The 22,697-nt window shown below is 44.9% G+C and overlaps 1 protein-coding gene across 1 annotated transcript in view; it reads right to left on the bottom strand.

Annotated features, from left to right (window-relative positions):
• The window catches only part of LOC311119424 (histone-lysine N-methyltransferase 2B-like), a 68,597-nt gene that overhangs the window by 5,826 nt on the left and 40,074 nt on the right, over nucleotides 1-22,697 (bottom strand). The window contains exons 22-30 of the mRNA XM_084157741.1: nucleotides 22,458-22,555; nucleotides 9,809-9,943; nucleotides 9,296-9,454; nucleotides 8,973-9,090; nucleotides 3,837-3,915; nucleotides 3,390-3,553; nucleotides 2,993-3,151; nucleotides 287-2,735; nucleotides 25-132 (exon numbers count right to left, since the gene is read on the bottom strand). Of these exons, the coding sequence (XP_084013867.1) occupies nucleotides 25-132; nucleotides 287-2,735; nucleotides 2,993-3,151; nucleotides 3,390-3,553; nucleotides 3,837-3,915; nucleotides 8,973-9,090; nucleotides 9,296-9,454; nucleotides 9,809-9,943; nucleotides 22,458-22,555 (3,469 nt within the window). The remainder of the gene's footprint in view (nucleotides 1-24; nucleotides 133-286; nucleotides 2,736-2,992; nucleotides 3,152-3,389; nucleotides 3,554-3,836; nucleotides 3,916-8,972; nucleotides 9,091-9,295; nucleotides 9,455-9,808; nucleotides 9,944-22,457; nucleotides 22,556-22,697) is intronic.

The following is a 22,697-nucleotide window of genomic DNA, read 5'->3' as shown; positions in this document are numbered from 1 at the left end:
GGTCGTGTTTGAGAAGAAACTAACCTGATCTTCTCAGGTTCTGGTGGTGAGATGACCTTGAGCTCAACTTTCTCCTGGTCCAGATCCAGCACATCTTTCATTGTTGGGGCTTTGATACGAACGCCACTATTTCTGTGTGAGGAAAACAACAGTGGCTTTTAGTCTGTAAAAATCTATCAATCAATATCTTCGTTGTCCCAATTGGAAAATGTGTAGTGCAGTCAGGGTTACAAGATTAAAAGTAAAATAATACATCTCATATTGTACATATGGTACTCTGCCTTACCTGCTGCCATCTAGGTCATCCAGGTCACAAGAGGGCGACTGCGGCAGGAAATCAGTCTTGCATTTCTTCTTGCCGGGACGCTCAGCGACGGAGGACACTCTCTTGACGCGGACCTGGGACTGGGAGTGGGACTCGGGTACAGTGGCTGGCTCGTGGCGGAGCATCTGTCCATGAGCGGCTGAGATGGCTACAGGGGACTGGAGCTTGTTGAAGAAGGGCTGGACCTGGAACTGGGATGGGCTCAGGTGGGACGGGCTCACCCTGAGGATATTAGGCCGTATCCGAGTGGGCTCGCGATGAGTAGCCATGGCTCTGTCTAAAATAGCTTGGGCCTGGTTGCCGGGCACAGAGACGCACTTGACCCTCACTGGTTCACTCGTCACGGGCATGGCTTGGACCAGCACTCGCCCATCATGCAAACTCTGTGGGGCCCTGATCAGGAGATTGGTGTTGCTTGCTGGTGTGGTGTTATTTCTGTTAGAGATGGTGGTTGGTGTGGTGGTGTTGTTTCTGTTACTGGTGATGAGATGTGAACTATGGAAGACGGCTGTCCGTGGTGAGGGTGTTGACGTAGAGGGTACGACCACCACCTGTGGAACTGCGCGCGGCAGGGCACCACTGCTGTGGATCATCTTGGCGATCTGGCTGATGCGGCTGTAGGAAGGGGAGCTGGTGCTGACCGTCTGGAAGGTGTTGGTATTTGGATCTTTCATCAGAATCTGACCTTGACGGTTGACTAGCAGAACCTGAGGGGACGGGGCTGAGTTGGAGGCACCAGACAGAATAGTGGCCGTCAGCTGCTGCTGAGCTTCTTGTCTAGGGGTGGCCAGGCGGATAGCGATAGCTCTGCCCCTAGTGGCACCTGTCTGTAAGGGTATAGAGTTCATGCCGTTTATTACAAACTGGGTCGGGAAGGTGGTGGAGGGGACTGTCCTTGGAACGGTTCGAACAGCGATGGGTGGGGAAGAGGAGGCTACATTCAGAGGCAGAGCAGGTCCAGAGGGTAGGGTCACCCTGATGACTTTCTTCTGCGTTGGTGTGGGTTTAGGTTGAATAGTTTTCATGCTCACAGGACTAGGGCGTTGCATGACTTTGATGGTTTTTACAGGAGGTGATTTTTGGTTTGGTTTGGGTTCCGGCTCGAAGTCTGGGTCTCCCATCTCGTCATCCACTCCAACGAGAGAATCTGTAGAGGAGCCAGAGCTGTCACTATCGCTGTCATCAAGAGCTGCTTTTTTATTATTAGCCAGGTACACTCTGGTGCCGTCGTCAGCCGAAACAAAATGGCCACTACTGGGGTCCAGAAGAACCTCATTCTGGGATTCAGTTTGGTCAGAGTCCACCAGAACCTCCTCTTCAATAGACATGTCATTATTTGGGTCACAGGTTTCAAACACTTGTTGACTGTCAGCCCCCTGAGCTTCCCCACTCTTCCCCTCTTCGTGAGTTTCTTCCTGATCGCCGGTAGCCTCACTCGAGTCACTCTCAGAGCCGTTATCTGCTCCATCAAGCTGTGCGATGGACTGAGACGTAGGTGGTGGTGGGGGGAGAGGGAGACCTGCCTGCCCTGAGTCCTTGGAGGCTTCACACACCACCACCGTACGAGAGAACTTCAAGTAGTGATCCATGTCTTCGTCTGAGGAACCATTCTCCAGATCATCTTTAGAGGCCATGGCTTTAATTAATACTGGGGCCTTGTTGTTGGCATCCATGTTGTCCCTACCCTGAGTCTGGCTCTGGGTCTCCTCCTCTAGTGCCTCCTCTTCCATATCTCCTCCACCTGTCTGGGACCCTCCACAGTGAAGCGCCACATTCTCGTTCAGCAAGGCCTCGTCAAACTCCAGCTTGGCATTTAGCACCGAGGCCACCGCCACGTCTGCGTCAGCCACATCAAATGTTGTGAAGGGCAAGTCCTGATCCGACATCAGGGGGCTGACGTCTGTGTCTTCCTCCATGTTATTTGCTGTCAATGTGATTCCGTTTGAGGGCGCCTCCACTGCTTTCTCTGGCTCGGATGAAGCTAAAAAGTATTGTGGCACCTCAGCAGACACTGGAGTTTTGATTTTGAATGGCTGTCTGATCCTGGAGGAGTGGCGGAAGGCCAAAGGGAGGTTGGAGGGAGGGCTGCCGGCGGCGCCAGGCCGCAGGGAGAGAGGAGAGGTAAGACTGGAGAGGGACAAGGGAGGGGAGCCCCAGCTGGAGGAGCCAGCACAAGGTCGTACTCGCCGATGGGAACTCAGGAGGTTTTCGCTGGTTCTGGGAGGGGAGCTGAAGGGGAGGGACCTGGGGTGGAGGGTGCCCCCTGAACGGAGCGTCATTGGTCCCGCGAGGCTGTCGGTGGGGGAGGAGGAGTCCCCTGAGTGGCAGCTCAGAGACAGGCGACGCGGCCGGCGGGTATCGTCCAGGTCTCTGAGAGTCAAGATGTGGTGGGATTTGTACATGGCACTCCCTAGAGAGAAGAGGATCACCAGTCAGTGTCATGGTGGAAGAGTGATATTAACATTATACATTGAGGTCATTTAGCAAACTCTTATCCTAAGCGACTTACAGTCAGTGCATTCAATTTAAGGTAGCTAGGTAAGACAACATATTAAATAAAAACTTTCCTCAATAAAGCAGAGATATTTAGCTGTTAACTGACCTAGATATTAAACTGATATGAACTGGTATTGATATCAAACTTAATGTCTAAGGGAGCAGTGTTACCTGGGGAGGGAAGAGGTCGAGATGTTCCTCCTGCTGGTCTCCTGGTTTGTGAATAACCTGGGGTTTTGGCCCCAGGCTCCTGTTTCAGGGGAGACGAGGTGGTGCTGGGAGATACATCAATGGGCGGAGGACTCATCACAGCCTCTGTAATCTCCATTTCTGGTCAAGGAACAAAAAAGGAGCATTATTAACTTTGAAGAGTCCACTTTGAGAATTAGTAGATTGTCCCCTTTGAATAGGAAATATTGAACGATCCTCATGTACTTAAGTTGTTATACTTATCCATTTATTTCAATAGAAAATAAAGAAATATAAAATATGGGACATCAAGGTTATCCATTGAAGTGCTCCATCCTACTCCAAGATAGGGGCAGGTTAGGTGTATGGGTTTGCTGACCTTTGTAGTAGCTGGGGCTGTGGGCTATGGTTTGGTTCTCCTCCTGGTCCCACCACAGTGGTTCCCCTGGCTTCTCTGGGAGTGGAGAACACACCTCTGTCACCTTACAGGTGTACTTACAGCGCCGCCGAGGGTCCACTGTGCTCCAGTACAGCCGAGAGCACCTGAACGGAGGAAGGGAGGGAGGGAAGGGAAGGAGAAGAGGGAAAAGGTGAGTAAAGTAAAATATATAAAACAACCCAATATTTTAAAATGAACTCGAGGGAAGTTATCCAACAAAGTAACTCAGGAGTTTTATATTACCATTCTCATAAATCTTATATTAACAGTATATTAAACAAGACAATGACAACCCTGATTACATTATTCACAAATTGACTATTCAAAACAACAGGAATCAAAATGGATGCTGTCGATGTCTAGTCACGTGGATTATTGGTCACTTACTGATAGCCCACAGGACACAACCTCGCTCCATTGGCTGATAGTTCAGTCAGCACACCCAGCCTGTTGATCTGCAGAGAGCCTGGATATAGAAGGAGACAGATGGATGGTTTCAAAGGGTTTCACAAATAAAAAGGGGAATGATGGTTGGCGGTAATATAAATTAAATCCCTTACTGGCAATACTTTTAAAGCATATGGGTCACACCATCCAAATCAAAAGCAGGGAGCGCATTGACATTGTCACAAATGGCACCCTATTCCCCAATGTAGTGCACTACTTTTGACCAGAGCCCGGGGCTCGTTAATCCTTTACACTCGTACCCGTATACAGGTTAAAAATGGTAGATTTGGACAGTGATATGTTCCTAAATTGGAACGCAGTGGCTGTACAGTAACATGCTATACATGACGTCAGAGCTCAGGGTCTCCGCTTCACAGCTCTGTATGGGTTTTGACTGACAGCCGTTCTGAATTTGAGCACTGCGCGCGACGAGAGGTTTTACAAATGTTTTTTTGTTTGAGTGAGAGAACTGCTGTAAATTAAGAGGACTTTGTATTTTGAATGATGAGACGTAGAGGATTATAATAAATACCAGTTTTATGTCATACAAGCAAGTCCAAATGTGCTCTTCACATTTCCATATAAAACTCATGTCATATACAGTGTCAACGTTTACAATCACTATGTTTGATGTACAGTTACAAGATGACATGGCTTCATGCCCTGGGTTGTCCTTAACAGAATGAGCCTGTTTGTTGTATTGTGAAGAACATTTGCCACGGACCATGCATCTGAATGCACTCATGACTCCTTTCTATGCACACAAAAGTTACGATCTGCTTCTCTGAATTGCCTTGTGAAAGCCTAACACTAAGATCTAGCATGTCATGTTCGTAATAGAACAAGCTTTTATATGATGCCCACCTGACCCAGATTACAATTTATAATGGACCGTTTTTGGATTGCATAAACAGTAATTGTGTGATGGCGGGAATGCAGGGCTGTGTTCCAAACAAAACAACTACAAGTGTGCTTGCTCTAGTTCCTCAAAAGGCATAGCTAGGAGAGCTCAAAAAAGCACCTTATAGTTGAAGACTCTTCTTTGAGTCATAAAAGTGCCTTGAATTTACTAAGGAACTGTGTACACTTTGGAGAGGTGTGGCCACTTGGAGACACCAGTTTGACCTCTCACTCAAACCCTTTGCATTTTTTTGGGGTCTTATGTTGAATCTAGGGATGGGCGGTATACCGGTATGAATGTGAATACCAGTATGACGTTGTGCCATGATATGGATTTTGCCATATCGTGCATATCATGATAAATTAATGCATGAAATAAGGCGTTTTTGTTTCGTTCAAAAATTCTGTTGAGTGATACAGCCTAGTGGGCTAGTTCAAATGGTTTATTTTACTAGAAACAGCCTTTTTTAGCAAAGAAAAAAGCTAGAAGCATGGACGTTACACGCAATCTGCCTGCCAATCAGAGTCAACAAACAAGCGCAACTGCAGAGTAAGCGAACATTTAGTGAAGTAAACTCCTTTCGTTAGCAAAAGTGTCCGAAAATAACGATATTGAGGTTGATTTGCAAGATGACGAAGAATTGGTTGGAAAAAAGGGGGCCTCCTCTGTCGTTTGGAACTGGTTTGGCTTTAAGATATCCGACCTCGGCCAACACACAGTACTGTGTACGTTGTGTAGACGCTTTGTGCTAGCCAAAAGGTCGAAACACCAGCAATCTTTTTCACCACCTGAAAATCCTGCATGTTCGCGAATATGAAGAATCTACCAGAATGCGTGCAACAAACACCCGGAGCAGCAGAGCAAGTCACAAGACATCTTCAAGCCAGACCCGCACTCAGCTGTCACTCATTACATTTACATTTTAGTCATTTAGCAGACGCTCTTATCCAGAGCGACTTACAGTTTGTGAGTGCATACATTCTTTTTTATTTTTCATACTGGCCCCCCGTGGGAATCGAACCCACAACCCTGGCGTTGCAAACGCCATGCTCTACCAACTGAGCTACATCCCTGCCGGCCATTCCCTCCCCTACCCTGGACAACGCTGGGCCAATTGTGCGCCGCCCCATGGGTCTCCCGGTCGCGGCCGGCTACGACAGAGCCTGGATTCGAACCAGGATCTCTAGTGGCACAGCTAGCACTGCGATGCAGTTCCTTAGACCACTGCGCCACTCGGTGCCCAAGGCGTCATTCGTTAGTGGTACTCTCTACGACAAGAAGAGCAAGAAGTGGAATGCGATAACGAGTGCAATTACGTATCACATAGCGAAAGACATGGAACCAATTCAAACTGTGAAGAAAGACTGTTTCAGAAAGTTGATTTGAGGTCTAGACCCAAGATACGAGATCCCGAGCCGCAAATACTTCAGCAAAACATGTCTGCCAGAACTCTATACAGAATGTCGGGACAGAGTTGCCAACGAAATCTGTAACGCTGAATTATTCTCTACCACTGCAGATTTATGGTCAAGCCGGACCACAGAGCCATACATTAGCCTCACGATTCATTACATTGACGACAACTGGAAGCTGCAAAGCAAATGCCTTCAGACCTCTTATTTCCCAGATGACCACACCTGAGAAATAATTGCAGCTGGGCTGAGGGAGGCACTTTCATGCTGGGGCTTGAAAGAGTCACGTCAAGTATGTATGACTACCGACAGCGGATCGAACATGGTCAAAGCATTGGAGCTGAACAAATGGACAAGACTAGGGTGTTTCGGACACAGGCTACACATTGCTATTGGTAAGTTTCAATGTCCAAAACACATAGAGCTAGGTAGAAAAATAATGTAACTTTTAAAAAAACATAAAATGCAGAATAACTATTGTATTCCTTATCTCCTCTGTTTAAAGTTAGAGCTGACTACACTGCCTGATCCTTCTTATACGTTAAGCCGGATATATACAGCTATGCAAATCTAGAATATTTGTAATTTGTAAATGTGTGCAATATCCAAACATTACATGGATTACAGTGCTTTTATTTATAATTGATACATTAGCCTATGGTTTCAATATATGAATCTATCCTCTCTTTAAATAATAAATAGCCTACTCAATAAATGATCCCGTTTTCTAAAGCAACATAGCTCTCTTAATCACAACAGTTGTTTGTAAATCTATAGATGGATTAAATGTGTAATCATGTCCAGTGTCCATGCTGTAAATTGTTGTAATTACAGCAGATGCTATGTTATTTCTATTGAATATTTGTGATTCATATGTCATTATTTTTCACCTTTTTATTTTGCAGAGAGGAGTGTCCAAAACAAACCTCGGGTTTCCTGGGCCACAGGAGTGTGCAAGAAAGTGGTCAGCACATTTTCCTATAGTTGGAAGAAGCAGAAGGCCCTGACAAGTGCACAGGATAAACTGAGCCTGGCCCTCCACAAGCTCATCACGGAATCCCTGACAAGGTGGGGATCTTGACTGCAGATGATGGAAAGAGTCCTGGAGCAGGAAAAGGCCATCACACAAGTCCTGGCAGCAGGCAAAATAACACGTGACCTTGCACCCTCCTGGCAAGACATTGAGGTCTTTGAATCTATCACGGCAGCACTTAAGCCCCTCCAGGATTTCACAGATGCCCTGTCAGGAGAGACATACGTGAGTGTGTCCTATCTGAAGCCGGTCCTCCATTTGTTCAAGACGGAGGTTCTCAAATCAAATGAGGGCGAAGCCAAACTGACCGGAGAGATTAAGATGAGGGTCCTCAATTAACTGAATGACGAATACACCGACCCTGAAACAGATGAGCTGCTCACCATGGCTACCTTTCTGTACCCAAGGTTCAAGACCACCTACATGACCACTGAGAAGCTGGTGGAGGTGAAGGTGAGAGCTGCCTCCGAGACAGAAGCCCTCCTGGTAGGGAACACAGCCGTGGGAGACGTCTCTTTTGAAGAGGACCAGAGTGAGAGAGAGAAAGAAGCTGCCACTGCTCCACAATCAGCAAAGAAGTCCAAGAAGAGCCTTGCGAGCTTCTTTAAGAAAACCAGTAGTGTACCTGCGTTAAGAACCCAGAGACAGGTCATCAAGCAATGGCTGGACAGCTACACTCTGATGATGGCAGCAGACACTGAGGCTGATCCTTTGGAGTGGTGGCAAGTTCACGCATCCAACTTCCCACAATTTAGTTGTCTGACAAATAAATACTTATGCATCCCTGCCACAATGCGCCCTCTGAGAGAGCATTTAGCACTGGGGGCAATGTGGTCACATGTCACAGGGCAACTTTGAAGCCAGAAACTGTCAATAGGCTGGTGTTCCTGGCAAGGAACTTGTGAAGATGGAGGCAGTGAATTGTTACATGCTGAACTGAGAAACATACAGACTGTCTGGTTAATGCTTGAAGTTAATTTGAAAAGGTTTACAACTTGAATTTATAATGACCAGTGTTATATGAAAAAAGGCTGCACTTCTTATAATTGGCAGGGAAAGGTTTACATCCTGAGTACTTTAAATATTTGTTCATAAAATGTTACTGCATATTTATTTAACTCATATACCTTTGTTTATGTTTCATGTTTGCACAGGTTTACCACAGAAGTAAAACAAATAATACTTTTTTAAATGTGCAATGCCCCCTTTCTGTTTCTATAAGGTTAAAAGCAATATTTAGTAATTTATTAACTTTGAAGGGCTCATAAAATGTAAAAAAAATGTTTTACAGTATATCGTGATATATCGTTATCTTCCGGACAGTGGAAAATATCGTGAAATGAATTTTTGTTCATATCGCCCACCCCTAGTTGAATCTACCCCACATTTTTCAATAATATTCTTATTAAGTTACTGAATGTATCCATAGTATTTTCAGATTTCGTTATCAACAAATGCAGCGAAAAGTACAGTAAATGTAAAATGCACATAAAATCAACAGTGTAATGTTTGGTGAACTGCTGTGTCCTCACCTTTAGTCTAATAATTTCCCCATAATATCCAAACTGTTCCCTTTTAATTGCTACCATGGTAATGCATTTCCATATTTCTTCAGTAAAAAATATTTATTTTTAACCCTATCCATATAGGCCAATTCCCACAAGTGTAAAGGGTTAAAACTAGTGCACTCCATAGGGAATAGGGTGCCATTGGGGATGTACCATACTCACCGATGGTCATATTTATAGACTCTGGCTCCAGGCCAGTCAGAAACTTCCTACGGAGGCTGATCCCTTCGAAGTCCACGTAGACCCGCCGGAGAACATCAAACCCATTCCCAGACACCATCTGGAGAGGAGGGGAAAAGGGAGCGTAAATCCTGAGACGTAGGTGTTTGTGTCCTGAGACATAACATATGCCCTAATGCTACACAATAAGTTTGAATGCTGCTGACCACAGTGAAAGTGGTGGTGCTCACGGTTGGAAAGATAACTATATGTTTGTTTCTCTCTCTGTGTGTGTGTGCCTCATTAGCCCATATATAAAGGTTCACCTTCTCACTGACAAGGTCGCGGTGCCTGGAGCAGAAGACCTTCCTGTCCTCCTGGAAGACACAGTTGCGGGCGCGGGCGCACATGAAGTGGTAGTTACTCTGGCAAGACGAGAGACAGCAGCCCACCGTCGCCCCCGCCTGGCCACAACGCTCACAGCGCTGTAGGGAAGAAAGGTGGAACGAGTGGAAGGAGAGGAAAGAAAACAGAGAATGATAAAAACGCTGACTTGCAAATTCTCTTATTGGAACAATAAAGTTGATGTTATCTTATGACAATGTTACAAACGGGCAACTGCACACTTATGCCTGAATACAAAGCCTATTGGGTAAGGATGTACTGCAGCTTTGGTATGTGGGAGGTGTCCCAAATGTCACCCTATTTCCTACATTGTTCACTATGGGCCCTGGTCAAAAATAGTGCACTATATAGGACCCTGGTCGAAAGTAGTGCAGTTTATAGTGAACAGGGTGCCATTTGAGATGCAACTATGGTGAAGTTCTATGCATTCCTACCATGTAGCGCCCCCTGGAGACAGCACTGTGTACTTGGAGCAGAGCTCCGTTGTCTTCGTACACCTCAGCAGACCACAGGCAGCAGTTAACGTGGGCCCACTCGTTCTGCCCCAGGTACAGCAGTCTGCCCGCATCCTACAATAAAGACAAGGACATTCAGATTTAGAGTGGACCCGAGACAACATTCTGAGTTGTCTGAATAGCTGGTAATACCATTACTGTGGGAATGATGTACTACAGCAGTGTTTCACAACTCTGGTCCTTGAGTACCCCCAAACAGAATACATTTTTGTTGTAGCTGCATAGAAGACACATAATTCAACTAGTCAAGTGCTTGATGATTAGTTGACTAGTTTAAATGTGTTCCCTTTCAGTCTGTCAACTGCAGTACAACATACTATGGGGGAGTTGAACTCTCGCAACTTTGGTTTAAGGATCCACAATCACACCTAACAAGGCCAATGAATCGGTGTCTCGCTGGAAGCCCCTCCTTCCACAGGTTTTAAGCGCGAGACGGATTCATTCTTTCAATTATTCCGCTCTTCACCTTGGTGTGTACACAAACATTTCACGCTACTAAAATAAACTGTCCCTTAGTGGTAGAGCGTGCTCACCCCCTGGACGTTGTGCGCTGAAGTTTGTATGGTTCTCAAAAGTTTCCCAATCACAAACAATTAGTTATTCTTCAGATTCCTTGGCCTGCCTATAGCAATACGTAAGATAGCTAACGAGACCGAAACGAAAAAAGCCAAGAAGCCAGGTTCAGGACCATGCCCCAATTAATTAAAATATACTAATGTTTGGACACACCTACTCATTCAAGGGTTTTTCTTTATTTTTACTATTTTCTATATTATAAAATAATAGTGAAGACATCAAAACTATGAAATAACATGGAATGAAGTAGTAACCAAAAAAGTGTTAAAGAAATCAAAATATATTTTATATTTCAGATTCTTCAAATAGCCACCCTTTGCACACTCTTGGCATTCTCTCAACCAGCTTCATGAGGAATGCTTTTCCAACAGTCTTGAAGGAGTTCCCACATATGCTGAGCACTTGTTGGCTGCTTTTCCTTCACTCTGCGGTCCAACTCATCCCAAACCATCTCAAATTAGGTTGAGGTCGGGTGATTGTGGAGGCCAGGTCATCTGATGCAGCACTCCATCACTCTCCTTCTTGGTCAAATAGCCCTTGCACAGCCTGGAGGTGTGTTTTGGGTCATTGTCCTGTTGAAAAACAAATGATAGTCCCACTAAGCGCGAACCAGATGGGATGGCGTATCGCTGCAGAACGCTGTGGTAGCCATGCTGGTTAAGTGTGCCTTGAATTCTAAATAAATCACAGACAGTGTCACCAGCAAAGCACCCCCACACCATCACACCTCCATGCGTCATGGTGGGAACCACACATGTGGAGATCATCCGTTCACCTACTCTGTGTCTCACAAAGACACGGCAGTTGGGACCAAAAATCTCAAATGTGGACTTATCAGACCAAAAGACAGATTTCTACCGGTCTAATGTCCATTGCTTGTGTTTCTTGGCCCAAGCAAGTCTCTTCTTATTATTGGTGTCCTTTAGTAGTGGTTTCTTTGTAGCAATTCCTCTGAACAGTTGATGTTGAGATGTATCTGTTACTTGAACTCTGAATCATTTATTTGGGGTGCAATTTCTGACACTGGTAACTCTAATGAACTTATCCTCTGGAGCAGAGGTAACACTGGGTCTTCCTTTCCTGTGGCGGTCCTCATGAGAGCCAGTTTCATCATAGCGCTTGATGGTTTTTGCGACTGCACTTGAAGAAACTTTCAAAGTTCTTGACATTTTCCGGATTGACTGAACTTCATGTCTCAAAGTAATGATGGACTGTTGTTTCTCTTTGCTTATTTGAGCTGTTCTTGCCATAATATGGACTTGGTATTTTACCAAATAGGGCTATCTTCTGTATACCCCCCCTACCTTGTCACAACACAACTGATTGGCTCAAAACGCATTAAGAAGGAAATAAATGTTTAACAAGGCACACCTGTTAACTGAAATGCATATGTAGGAACTCTTTCAAGACTGTTGGAAAAGCATTCTAGGTGAAGCAGGTTGAGAGAATGCCAAGAGTGTGCAAAGCTGTCATCAAGGCAAAGGGTGGCTACTTTGAAGAATCTCAAATGTAAAATAGATTTTGATTTGTTTAACACTTTTTTGGTTACTACATGATTCCATATGTGTTATTTCATAGTTTTGATGTCTTCACTATTATTTTACAATGTAGAAAATAGTAAAAATAAAGAAAAACCCTGGAATGAGTAGGAGTGTCCAAACCTTTGACTGGTACTGTATGTCTCAGCGCATGCTCAGGCTGCCCTCACTTGAATCAGTTTGTGTGCGAGATTAAGAGACGGCTGGCACTGTTCCCCTACTAGTCCGCGGCGCAGGTTCTCTTGACAATCGTGTAGCATTCTTTAAAGGGCTTGGTGTTTCCGATAATGACTTCCTCTCCCAGGTGCCTGTACCTCAGCTGAGTCGGAGTTAGGGGACGCGGAGAGGGATTGGGTCGTTTGGTTACGGCCAAACAGGGTGCTACGTCAGCCATTGCCCACTGTGTAGGGCTGGGCGATATATTGAATTATACTGACCAAAAATATAAACATGTAAAGTGTTGGTCCCATGTTTCATGAGCTGAAATAAAAGATCCCAGAAATGTTCCATACAGACAAAAAGCTTATTTCTATCAACTTTTGTACACAAATTTGTTTACATCCCTGTTAGTGAGCATTTCAACTGTACTGGGCAGATGGCGTTGTGTGGCAAGCGATTTGCGAACAGAGTGCCCCATGGTGGCGGTGGGGTTATGGTATGGGCAGGCATAAGCTACGGACAACGAACACAATTGCATTTTAAAATTGATAGTAATTTGAATGCACAGAGATACCGTGATAAGATCTTGAGGCCCATTGTCGTGCCATTCATCCGCCGCCATCACCTCATGTTTCAGCATGATAACGCACAGCCCCATGTCGCAAAGATCTGTACACAATTCCTGGAAGCTGAAAATGTCCCAGTTCTTCCATGGCCTGCATACTCAGACATGTCACCCATTGAGCATGTTTGGGATGCTCTGGATCGACATGTACAACAGTGTGTTCCAGTTCCTACCAATATCCAGCAACTTCGCACAGCCATTGAAGAGGAGTGGGACAACATTCCACAGGACACAATCAACAGCCTGATCAACTCTATGCGAAGGAGATGTGTAGCGCTGCATGAGGCAAATGGTGGTCACAGCAGATACTAACTGGTTTTCTGATCCACGCCCGTACCTTTTTTTTTAAGGTGTCTGTGACCAACAGATGCATATCTATATTCCCAGTCATGTGAAATCCATAGATTAGGGTCTAATAAATGTATTTCAATGTAGGGGAGGGAATGGCCAGCAGGGGATGTAGCTCAGTTGGTAGAGCATGGCGTTTGCAACGCCAGGGTTGTGGGTTCGATAAAATAATGTATGTGCTAACTGTAAGTCGCTCTGGATAAGAGCGTCTGCTAAATGACTAAAATGTAAATGTAATTGACTGATTTCCTTATGAACTGTAACTCAGTAAAAATCTTTGAAATTGTTGCATGTTGCATTTATATTTTTGTTCAGTGTATTTTGATAAAATAATTACATTATTAGTGGGTCTTATGGTTGTGGAAAGCTTATACAGTGAGGGAAAAAAGTATTTGATCCCCTGCTGATTTTGTATGTTTGCCCACTGACAAAGAAATGATCAGTCTATAATTTTAAATGGTAGGTTTATTTGAACAGTGAGAGACAGAAAAACAAAACAAAAATCCAGAAAAACAAATGTAAATTTTTTTATAAATTGATTTGCAATAAGTATTTGACCCCCTCTCAATCAGAAAGATTTCTGGCTCCCAGGTGTCTTTTATACAGGTAACGAGCTGAGATTAGAAGCACACTCTTAAAGGGAGTGCTCCTAATCTCAGTTTGTTATCTGTATAAAAGACACCTGTCCACAGAAGCAATCAATCAATCAGATTCCAAACTCTCCACCATGGCCAAGACCAAAGAGCTCTCCAAGGATGTCAGGGACAAGATTGTAGACCTACACAAGGCTGGAATGGGCTACAAGACCATCGCCAAGCAGCTTGGTGAGAAGGTGACAACAGTTGGTGAGATTATTCGCAAATGGAAGAAACACAAAAAGAACTGTCAGTCTCCCTCAGCCTGGGGCTCCATGCAAGATCTCACCTCGTGGAGTTGCAATGATCCCCCAAAAAATCGAGCTCTTTGGCATCAACTCAACTCGCCGTGTTTGGAGGAGGAGGAATGCTGCCTATGACCCCAAGAACACCATCCCCACCGTCAAACACGGAGGTGGAAACATTATGCTTTGGGGGTGTTTTTCTGCTAAGGGGACAGGACAACTTCACCGCATCAAAGGGACGATGGACGGGGCCATGTACCGTCAAATCTTGGGTGAGAACCTCCTTACCTTAGCCAGGGCATTGAAAATGGGTCGTGGATGGGTATTCCAGCATGACAATGACCCAAAACAAACGGCCAAGGCAACAAAGGAGTGGCTCAAGAAGAAGCACATTAAGGTCCTGGAGTGGCCTAGCCAGTCTACAGACCTTAATCCCATAGAAAATCTGTGGAGGGAGCTGAAGGTTTGAGTTGCCAAACGTCAGCCTCGAAACCTTAATGACTTGGAGAAGATCTGCAAAGAGTGGAACAAAATTCCTCTTGAGATGTGTGCAAACCTGGTGGCCAACTACAAGAAACGTCTGACCTCTGTGATTGCCAACAAGGGTTTTGCCACCAACTACTAAGTCATGTTTTGCAGAGGGGTCAAATACTTATTTCCTTCATTAAAATGCAAATCAATTTATAAAATGTTTGACATGCGTTTTTCTGGATTTTTTTGTTGTTATTCTGTCTCTCACTGTTCAAATAAACCTACCATTAAAATTAGACTGATAATTTCTTTGTCAGTGGGCAAACGTACAAAATCAGCAGGGGATCAAATATTTTTTTCCCCTCACTGTATTTAGCCTAGGTATAATTTCACAAGCCTTGAATTCATTCGATTATTGCCGACTGTTTGAAATGCAGTTTATTTGACCTTTAAAATTGTACAACAAAGCTTATTTAGAGAAAACATTAAACAAATCTAGATGTATATCATGAATCGCCCATAAATTAAAAAAACATTTGATATGATTTTTATGTCATATCGCCCAGCCCTACCCGTGTCCTTAAGGGACCGGGCTTCATCCAGGCTAAACAGTCTTACGGAAGCACAACTTAGTTTGGAAGCTTGTCCATTTTCAAAGCCCCCTCTGTTATCCCACGTTCCTTAGTGTTCACGGGGTTCAAGGGGTATATCAAACTCCCAGGTTGAGAGTAATAAATTGGGCGATTCGCTCTCAGTCCACAAGGGGGCACTCACCCATAGGTGGCTCACTACTGGGATTCATTGCTGACTCCTGCCTGTAGCTCACTAGTCCCTATGAGGTGCTTAGTGATACAGGTTATGGGTTCTATAGGCGATTGGTTGTATACCTGTGAATTAAATTACGAATCGCCCCTGTCTTACCACAGAAGGGGTCCGTTTTTCAGAACCGTCTGTCCCTTTTCCATCTGGGTTACAATGTGCTGTAGCACCGGTACCTATGACTGCTGGGTATGATAACCTTCATGATAGCAGTTTTCTACTGGGTAAATGTTTAATGCGTGCTGTCCAGTGTTGGGTGCTAGCCGGTTACCGGGGCGCATCTTACTGTCTAAACCGACTGAGGCTCATTGTGACAGAAGTACCCCGAAGGGGCACTGCAAATCGGGGTACTTCACTGATTACTGAATCCCCCGAACCCAGAGTGGACCGGGCTTCAGGCAAACCTTGGCACATAAACAGTTGTGACAACCAAAAGTTCCACAGTGTTCACAGGTGTCAAAAGTGTTGAGTCTCCCACGTGTGGGTACAATGAAAAGTGTCCCTTCTCCACATTCAGACACGTGGTGGTGGAGAGTGGTGGAAAGGGAAAAATAACCAATATCTCCCAGTCCACAATGTGGTGTCCTGCCCCTTCAGATGGCACTTGACGGATGCTCACTGTCGGCTCCAACCAATGGCGTGCATGCGCAGTATTGCTCTGGATCATGCAAACAATTTGTTGTGCGTCCCCCACCCTTCAGCGACATCAAAACGTTGACTGTTTTGGAGGCCTCAGTGCCCGTTTTGAGGGAGGGAATATCCTCCTGTTTCCAGACGCGGCAATACGATTTCTATGTCGGATCGAGGTGATAGCCTACGAGTTTTTGGTCCTCCCGTTCGGCTTGTCCTTCTCGCCACAAATCTTTTGATGCAGCGCTTCTGGATCTGAAGATCCTCCTCTAAAAAACCTCCCTGCTCATAGCTTTGGCTAAACGTGTTGGGGACCTTCAAGCGTTATCCATGCACACTTCCCGCACCCAGTCTCTCCCGGGCGACTAAGGTGACATTGCGTCCAAATGCAGCGTTTGCCCACAAAAGTCATGGCTATAACCTGCAGGTCCTTAGCTTTGAGCTATTTCCCTTTTTGCCTGCTCCTTTTGCTTCTGAAGAGCAACAGAGGTTACTTGCCACGTGCGAGCTATAATCACGTACATTGAACGGACCCAGCATATCCAGTTACGGTGCCTTCAGAAAGTATTCATACCCCCAGCCTGAATTCAAAATGGATTATATCAAATAACAAATCTTACCCAGCTAGACACAATACCCCCATTACGACAAAGTGAAAATGTTTTAAATTTATTTTGCAAATTTATTGAAAAGTCAAAACTTTGTAGAAGCACCTTTGTTGCTGATTATAGCTGTGAGTCTTTTGGGGTAAGTCTAAGAGCTTTCCACACCTGGATTGTGCAACATATTCCCATTATTCTTCAAAATTCTTCAAGCTCGGTCAAATTGGTTTTTGATCATTGCTAGACCATTTATAGGTCTTGCCATAGATTTTACGTCAAAACTAACTCGCCACTGAGGAACATTCAATGTCTCCTAGGTAAGCAACTCCAGTGTAGATTTGGCCTTGTGTTTTAGGTTATTGTCCTGCTGAAAGGTGAATTCATCTTGCAGTGTCTGGTGGTAAGCAGACAAACAGGTTTTCCTCTAGGATTTTGCCTGTGCTTAGCTTCATTCAGTTTATTTTTCAACCTGAAAAACTCCCCAGTCCTTAACGAGTACAAGCATACCCATAACATGATGCAGCCATCACTATATCCTTGAAAATATGGAGAGTGGTACTCAGTAATGTGTTGTATTTGATTTGCCCCAAACATAACACTGTGTTCAGGACAAAAAGTTAATTTCTTTGCCACATTTTTTTTTTACTTTAGTGCCTTGCTGCAAACAGGATGCATGTGGAAAAGCTCATGGGGTGTGAATAGGGCTGTTGCAGTGACCGTATTACCGCCACACCGGCGGTCACGAGTCATGAAGGCAGTCAAATTCCACGTGACCGTTTAGTCACGGTAATTAGGCTTCTCCAAGCTCTGATGCTGCTGCTGGTCATTAGTAGCCTACCAAACTTGCTAACTGCCTGGTACTCAGCACTCTAGTGTCCATCTAATCACTCTGACATCAATGCAAATGCAAATGTAATCGAAAATCTAATCAAACACTTAATGATAATGAGAGCCCATGAGTTCATGTTGCGCAACATTTCTATAGGCTATGCAATTGCTTGAGAAAACAGAGTGATGGCCTCTACTAAAATGAGGAGGATCCCATCAGCTTTCTATAGGCTAGGCTCAACTTTCTTAATATTAAGCACATTGCTTATATTTACAACAGGAGTATAGCCTACCTAGCTGGCATGAAAATGAACTACGGGAAAAGTGTCCGCCATTCGCTATTTAAGTGCATAGATTACATGTATTTTTTCCCACTGCCCGTTTCGATACAGGTGCAGGATAATGGTCCATTCTAAATCAAAACAAATTTCACACATATCTTATTTAGTATATGTAAAGACAAGATTAAATCAAGAATAGTCTGATGGGTGACAATATTAGCCTATGACTTGTGAATTATACACTGCTAAAAAAAATAAAGGGAACACTAAAATAACACATCCTAGATCTGAATGAATTAAATAATCTTAAATACTTTTTTCTTTACATAGTTGTATGTGCTGACAACAAAATCACACAAAAATTATCAATGGAAATCAAATTTATCATCCCATGGAGGTCTGGATTTGGAGTCACCCTCAAAATTAAAGTGGAAAACCACACTACAGGCTGATCCAACTTTGATGTAATGTCCTTAAAACAAGTCAAAATGAGGCTCAGTAGTGTGTGTGGCCTCACGTGCCTGTATGACCTCCCTACAACGCCTGGGCATGCTCCTGATGAGGTGGCGGATGGTCTACTGAGGGATCTCCTCCCAGACCTGGACTAAAGCATCCGCCAACTCCTGGACAGTCTGTGGTGCAACGTGGCGTTGGTGGATGGAGCGAGACATGATGTCCCAGATGTGCTCAATTGGATTCAGGTCTGGGGAACGGGCGGGCCAGTCCATAGCATCAATGCCTTCCTCTTGCAGGAACTGCTGACACACTCCAGCCACATGAGGTCTAGCATTGTCTTGCATTAGGGGGAACCCAGGGCCAACCACACCAGCATATGGTCTCACAAGGGGTCTGAGGATCTCATCTCGGTACCTAATGGCAGTCAGGCTACCTCTGGCGAGCACATTTCTTTGGCCCCCCAAAGAAATGCCACCCACACCATGACTGACCCACCGCCAAACCGGTCATGCTGGAGGATGTTGCAGGCAGCAGAACGTTCTCCACGGCGTCTCCAGACTCTGTCACATGTGCTCAGTGTGAACCTGCTTTCATCTGTGAAGAGCACAGGGCGCCAGTGGCGAATTTGCCAATCTTCGTGTTCTCTGGCAAATGCCAAACGTCCTGCATGGTGTTGGGCTGTAAGCACAACCCCCACCTGTGGACCACGGGCCCTCATACCACCCTCATGGAGTCTGTTTCTGACCATTTGAGCAGACACATGCACATTTATGGCCTGCTGGAGGTCATTTTGCAGGATTCTGGCAGTGCTCCTCCTGCTCCTCCTTGCACAAAGGCGGAGGTAGCAGTCCTGCTGCTGGGTTGTTGCCCTCCTACGGCCTCCTCCACATCTCCTGATGTACTGGCCTGTCTCCTGGTAGCGCCTCCATGCTCTGGACACTACGCTGACAGACACAGCAAACCTTCTTGCCACAGCTCGCATTGATGTGCCATCCTGGATGAGCTGCACTACCTGAGCCACTTGTGTGGGTTGTAGACTCCGTCTCATGCTACCACTAGAGTGAAAGCACCGCCAGCATTCAAAAGTGACCAAAACATCAGCCAGGAAGCATAGGAACTGAGAAGTGGTCTGTGGTCACCACCTGCAAAACCAGTCCTTTATTGGGGGTGTCTTGCTAATTGCCTATAATTTCCACCTGTTGTCTATTCCATTTGCACAACAGCATGTGAAATGTATTGTCAATCAGTGTTGCTTCCTAAGTGGACAGTTTGATTTCACAGAAGTGTGATTGACTTGGAGTTACATTGTGTTGTTTAAGTGTTCCCTTTATTTTTTTGAGCAGTGTATATTATCACTTGTGAATGACGCCCAGCATAAGAAACAATGCCTTTTCTTTTGCACTTTTTCAAATCATAGTCACACACCTCATGTAGCCTTGCCCATAGGCCTATATGTTTTGATAAGGTTTGTATCACAACAAAAGTGGCCAAATAACTTCTTAAAATGAAGCACATTAATCTGCTTTACAGCTGGTGTATAGCCTAACTGGCATACAAACGCAGTGCGTGAGTTTCAAGTTTGGGGAAGATAATTTGCACCATAAAAAAAATGCAGTCCTGCTGCTGGGTTGTTGCCCTCCTACGGCCTCCTCCACATCTCCTGATGTACTGGCCTGTCTCCTGGTAGCGCCTCCATGCTCTAAATTAAGCATATAGGAATACCTATTTCTTTGTTAACCGCTCAACACAGAACAGCCACATGTGCGCACTCCCTCAAATCGTTTGGAGAAAATATCCATTCTATTTTATTCAGCTTTGTTCAATTGTATTCTTCATACTATAAAATAATGCCACGGAATTCTAAGCAAAACTTGTCTGCTCAATGAACTAGTGTAGCCCACAGCCATTTGGCATAGCCAGATCAGGAACTAACATAAGGACAACTCAGAGTATGCTATTCTGTTCTTCTGAAATTGACTGCATTTTCTCATATCATGCTTCTTTAGACCGGTCTAAAATAAATAAATGTATTGTGAAGGTGTAGGCTATATTACATGGATTTATTAGACTTTTTAAAATGTAGATGTTCCAAAGGTCTGCATCAGTAGCTTGTAGGCAATGTGTGGAAGCCAGCAGAGGCTAAACGTGTTTATGTTAATTAACATGAGACCGACAGTTATTTGCTTGACAATCACCGGCTGACAGAATTCTGAAGGCACGGTATGTGACCACCTTTTTGTCTGTTTTGCTAATCAAGCTCGCGGCAGGGCGCTCTCTAAACAGCGTCTCTCCCACTGGATTGTGGAGGCCATCTCCCTGGCATATTGCAGCAAGGGACAAGGGTTACCTAGCGGTGTACGTGCCCACTCCACCAGGGGTCTGGCGTTGTTTAAAGAGTTGACTGTGGGAGATATTTGTGCTGCGGCGAGTTGGGCATAATCACATACTTTTGTGAGGCTTTATCAATTGAAGGAATGAATCCGAGCCTCACGCTTATCACCTGTGAAAGGCGTGGCTTCCAGCGAGGTGCAAATTTCATTGGCCTTGTCAGGCGTGATTGTAGATACTTAAACTGAAGTCACGAGAGTGCGACTCCCCCATAGTATGCTGTACCTCGTTCCCCTCCTTCAGGAAACAGTAGTTATAGTCATAATATTATGTTCTGTTGCAGGTACTCAAGGACCGGAGATAGGAAACATTGTACTACGGTACCTACAGTGCATTCATAAAGTATTCAGACCCCTTCCCTTTTTCCACATTTTGTTACGTTAGTTTTAATATAAAATTGATAAAAAACACAATACCCCATAATGACAAAGCGAAAAGTTTTTGTAATTTTTGCAAATTTATTCACAATTAAAAACTTCTTTACATAAGTATTCAGAACCTTTGCTATGAGACTCGAAATTGAGCTCAGGTGCATCCTGTTTCCATTGATCATCCTTGAGATATGTTTCTACAACTTGATTGGAGTCCACCAGTGGTAAATTCAATTGATTGGACATGATTTGGAAAGGCACACACTTGTCTATAAAAAGGTCCCACAGTTGACAGTGCATGTCAGAGCAAAACCAAGCCATGAGGTCAAAGGAATTGTCTGTAGAGCTCCGAGTCAGGATTGTGTCGAGGCACAGATCTGGAGAAGGGTACCAGCATTGAAGGTCCCCTAGAACACAGTGGCCTCCATCATTCTTAAATGGAAGAAGTTCGGAACCACCAAGACTCTTCCTAGAGATGGCCGCCCGGCCAAACTGAGCAATCGGGGGAGAAAGACCTTGGTCAGGGAGGTGACCAAAAACCTGATGGTCACTCTGACAGAGCTCCAGAGTTCTTCTGTGGAGATGGGAGAACCTTCCAGAAGGACAACCCTCTCTGCAGCACTCCACCAATCAGGCCTTTATGGTAAAGTGGCCAGACGGAAGCCACTCCTCAGTAAAAGGCAAATGAAAGCCTGCTTGGAGTTTGCCAAAACGCACCTAAAGGACTCTCAGACCATGAGAAACAAGATTCTCTGAATACCAAGTGTCACGTCTGGAGGAAACCTGGCACCATCCCTACGGTGAAGCATGGTGGTGGCAGCATCATGCTGTGGGGATGTTTTTCAGTGGCAGGGACTAGATGGAAAGATGAACGGAGCAAAGTACAGAGAGATCCTCGATGAAAACCTGCTCCAGAGCACTCAGGACCTCAGACTGGGGCAAAGGTTAACCTTCCAACAGGACAACAACCTTCCAGCCAGGACAACGCAGGAGTGGCTTCGGGACAAGTCTCTGAATGTCCATGAGTGGGCCAGCTAGAGCCCGGACTTGAACCCGATCAAACATCTCTGGAGAGACCTGAAAATAGCTGTGCAGCGACGCTCCCCATCCAACCTGACAGAGCTTCAGAGGATCTGCAGAGAAGAATGAGAGAAACTCCCCAAATACAGGTGTGCCAAGCATGTAGCGTCACCCAAGAAGACTCGAGGCTGTAATCACTGCGAAAGGTGCTTCAATAAAGTACTGTGTACTAAAGTACGGACCTCCTGTAGCTCAGTTGATTTGATTCCCACGGGCGGCCAGTATGAAAAATGTATGCACTCACTCTGGATAATAGCGTCTGCTAAATTACTAAAATGTAAAAAGTACTGAGTAACGGTCTGAATACTTTTTTTTCATACATTTTTGCTTTGTTATTATGGGTATTGTGCGTAGATTGACGAGACTTTTAAAAAATAAAAATAAATTGAATACGGCTGTAACGTAACAAAATGTCAAGGGGTCTGACTACTTTTCGGAACGCACTGTATAATGCTCTATGTATGATATCTGGTTTTACTGTGTGGGATCTGTACAGAGGTGGGCAGGGGAACTCACGTTGGGTGTGGCGTCTCCACACTGTTGGCAGAGTGCACACTGCCTCTCATCTTTGGTCCGGTCAAATTCCAGGGCCCCGGTTACAGCACCATTTGTACCTAGACAAGACAGACCAAACACATTAATTAATTATTGTTCACATTGTTAGGATTAAGGAAAATGCGAGCTCAACCTCTGTCATTGTACTCAATTTCTTCACACACTACAAAGATCTTATTGTGCTGGTGAATGGGGTTACAT

The sequence above is a fragment of the Coregonus lavaretus genome (assembly GCF_964263955.1).
Source record: "Coregonus lavaretus genome assembly, chromosome: 3".
Classification (NCBI taxonomy): Eukaryota; Metazoa; Chordata; class Actinopteri; order Salmoniformes; family Salmonidae; genus Coregonus; species Coregonus lavaretus.
The sequence above is the reverse complement of the archived record's forward strand: the minus strand, read 5'-3'. Positions and strand labels throughout refer to the sequence as shown.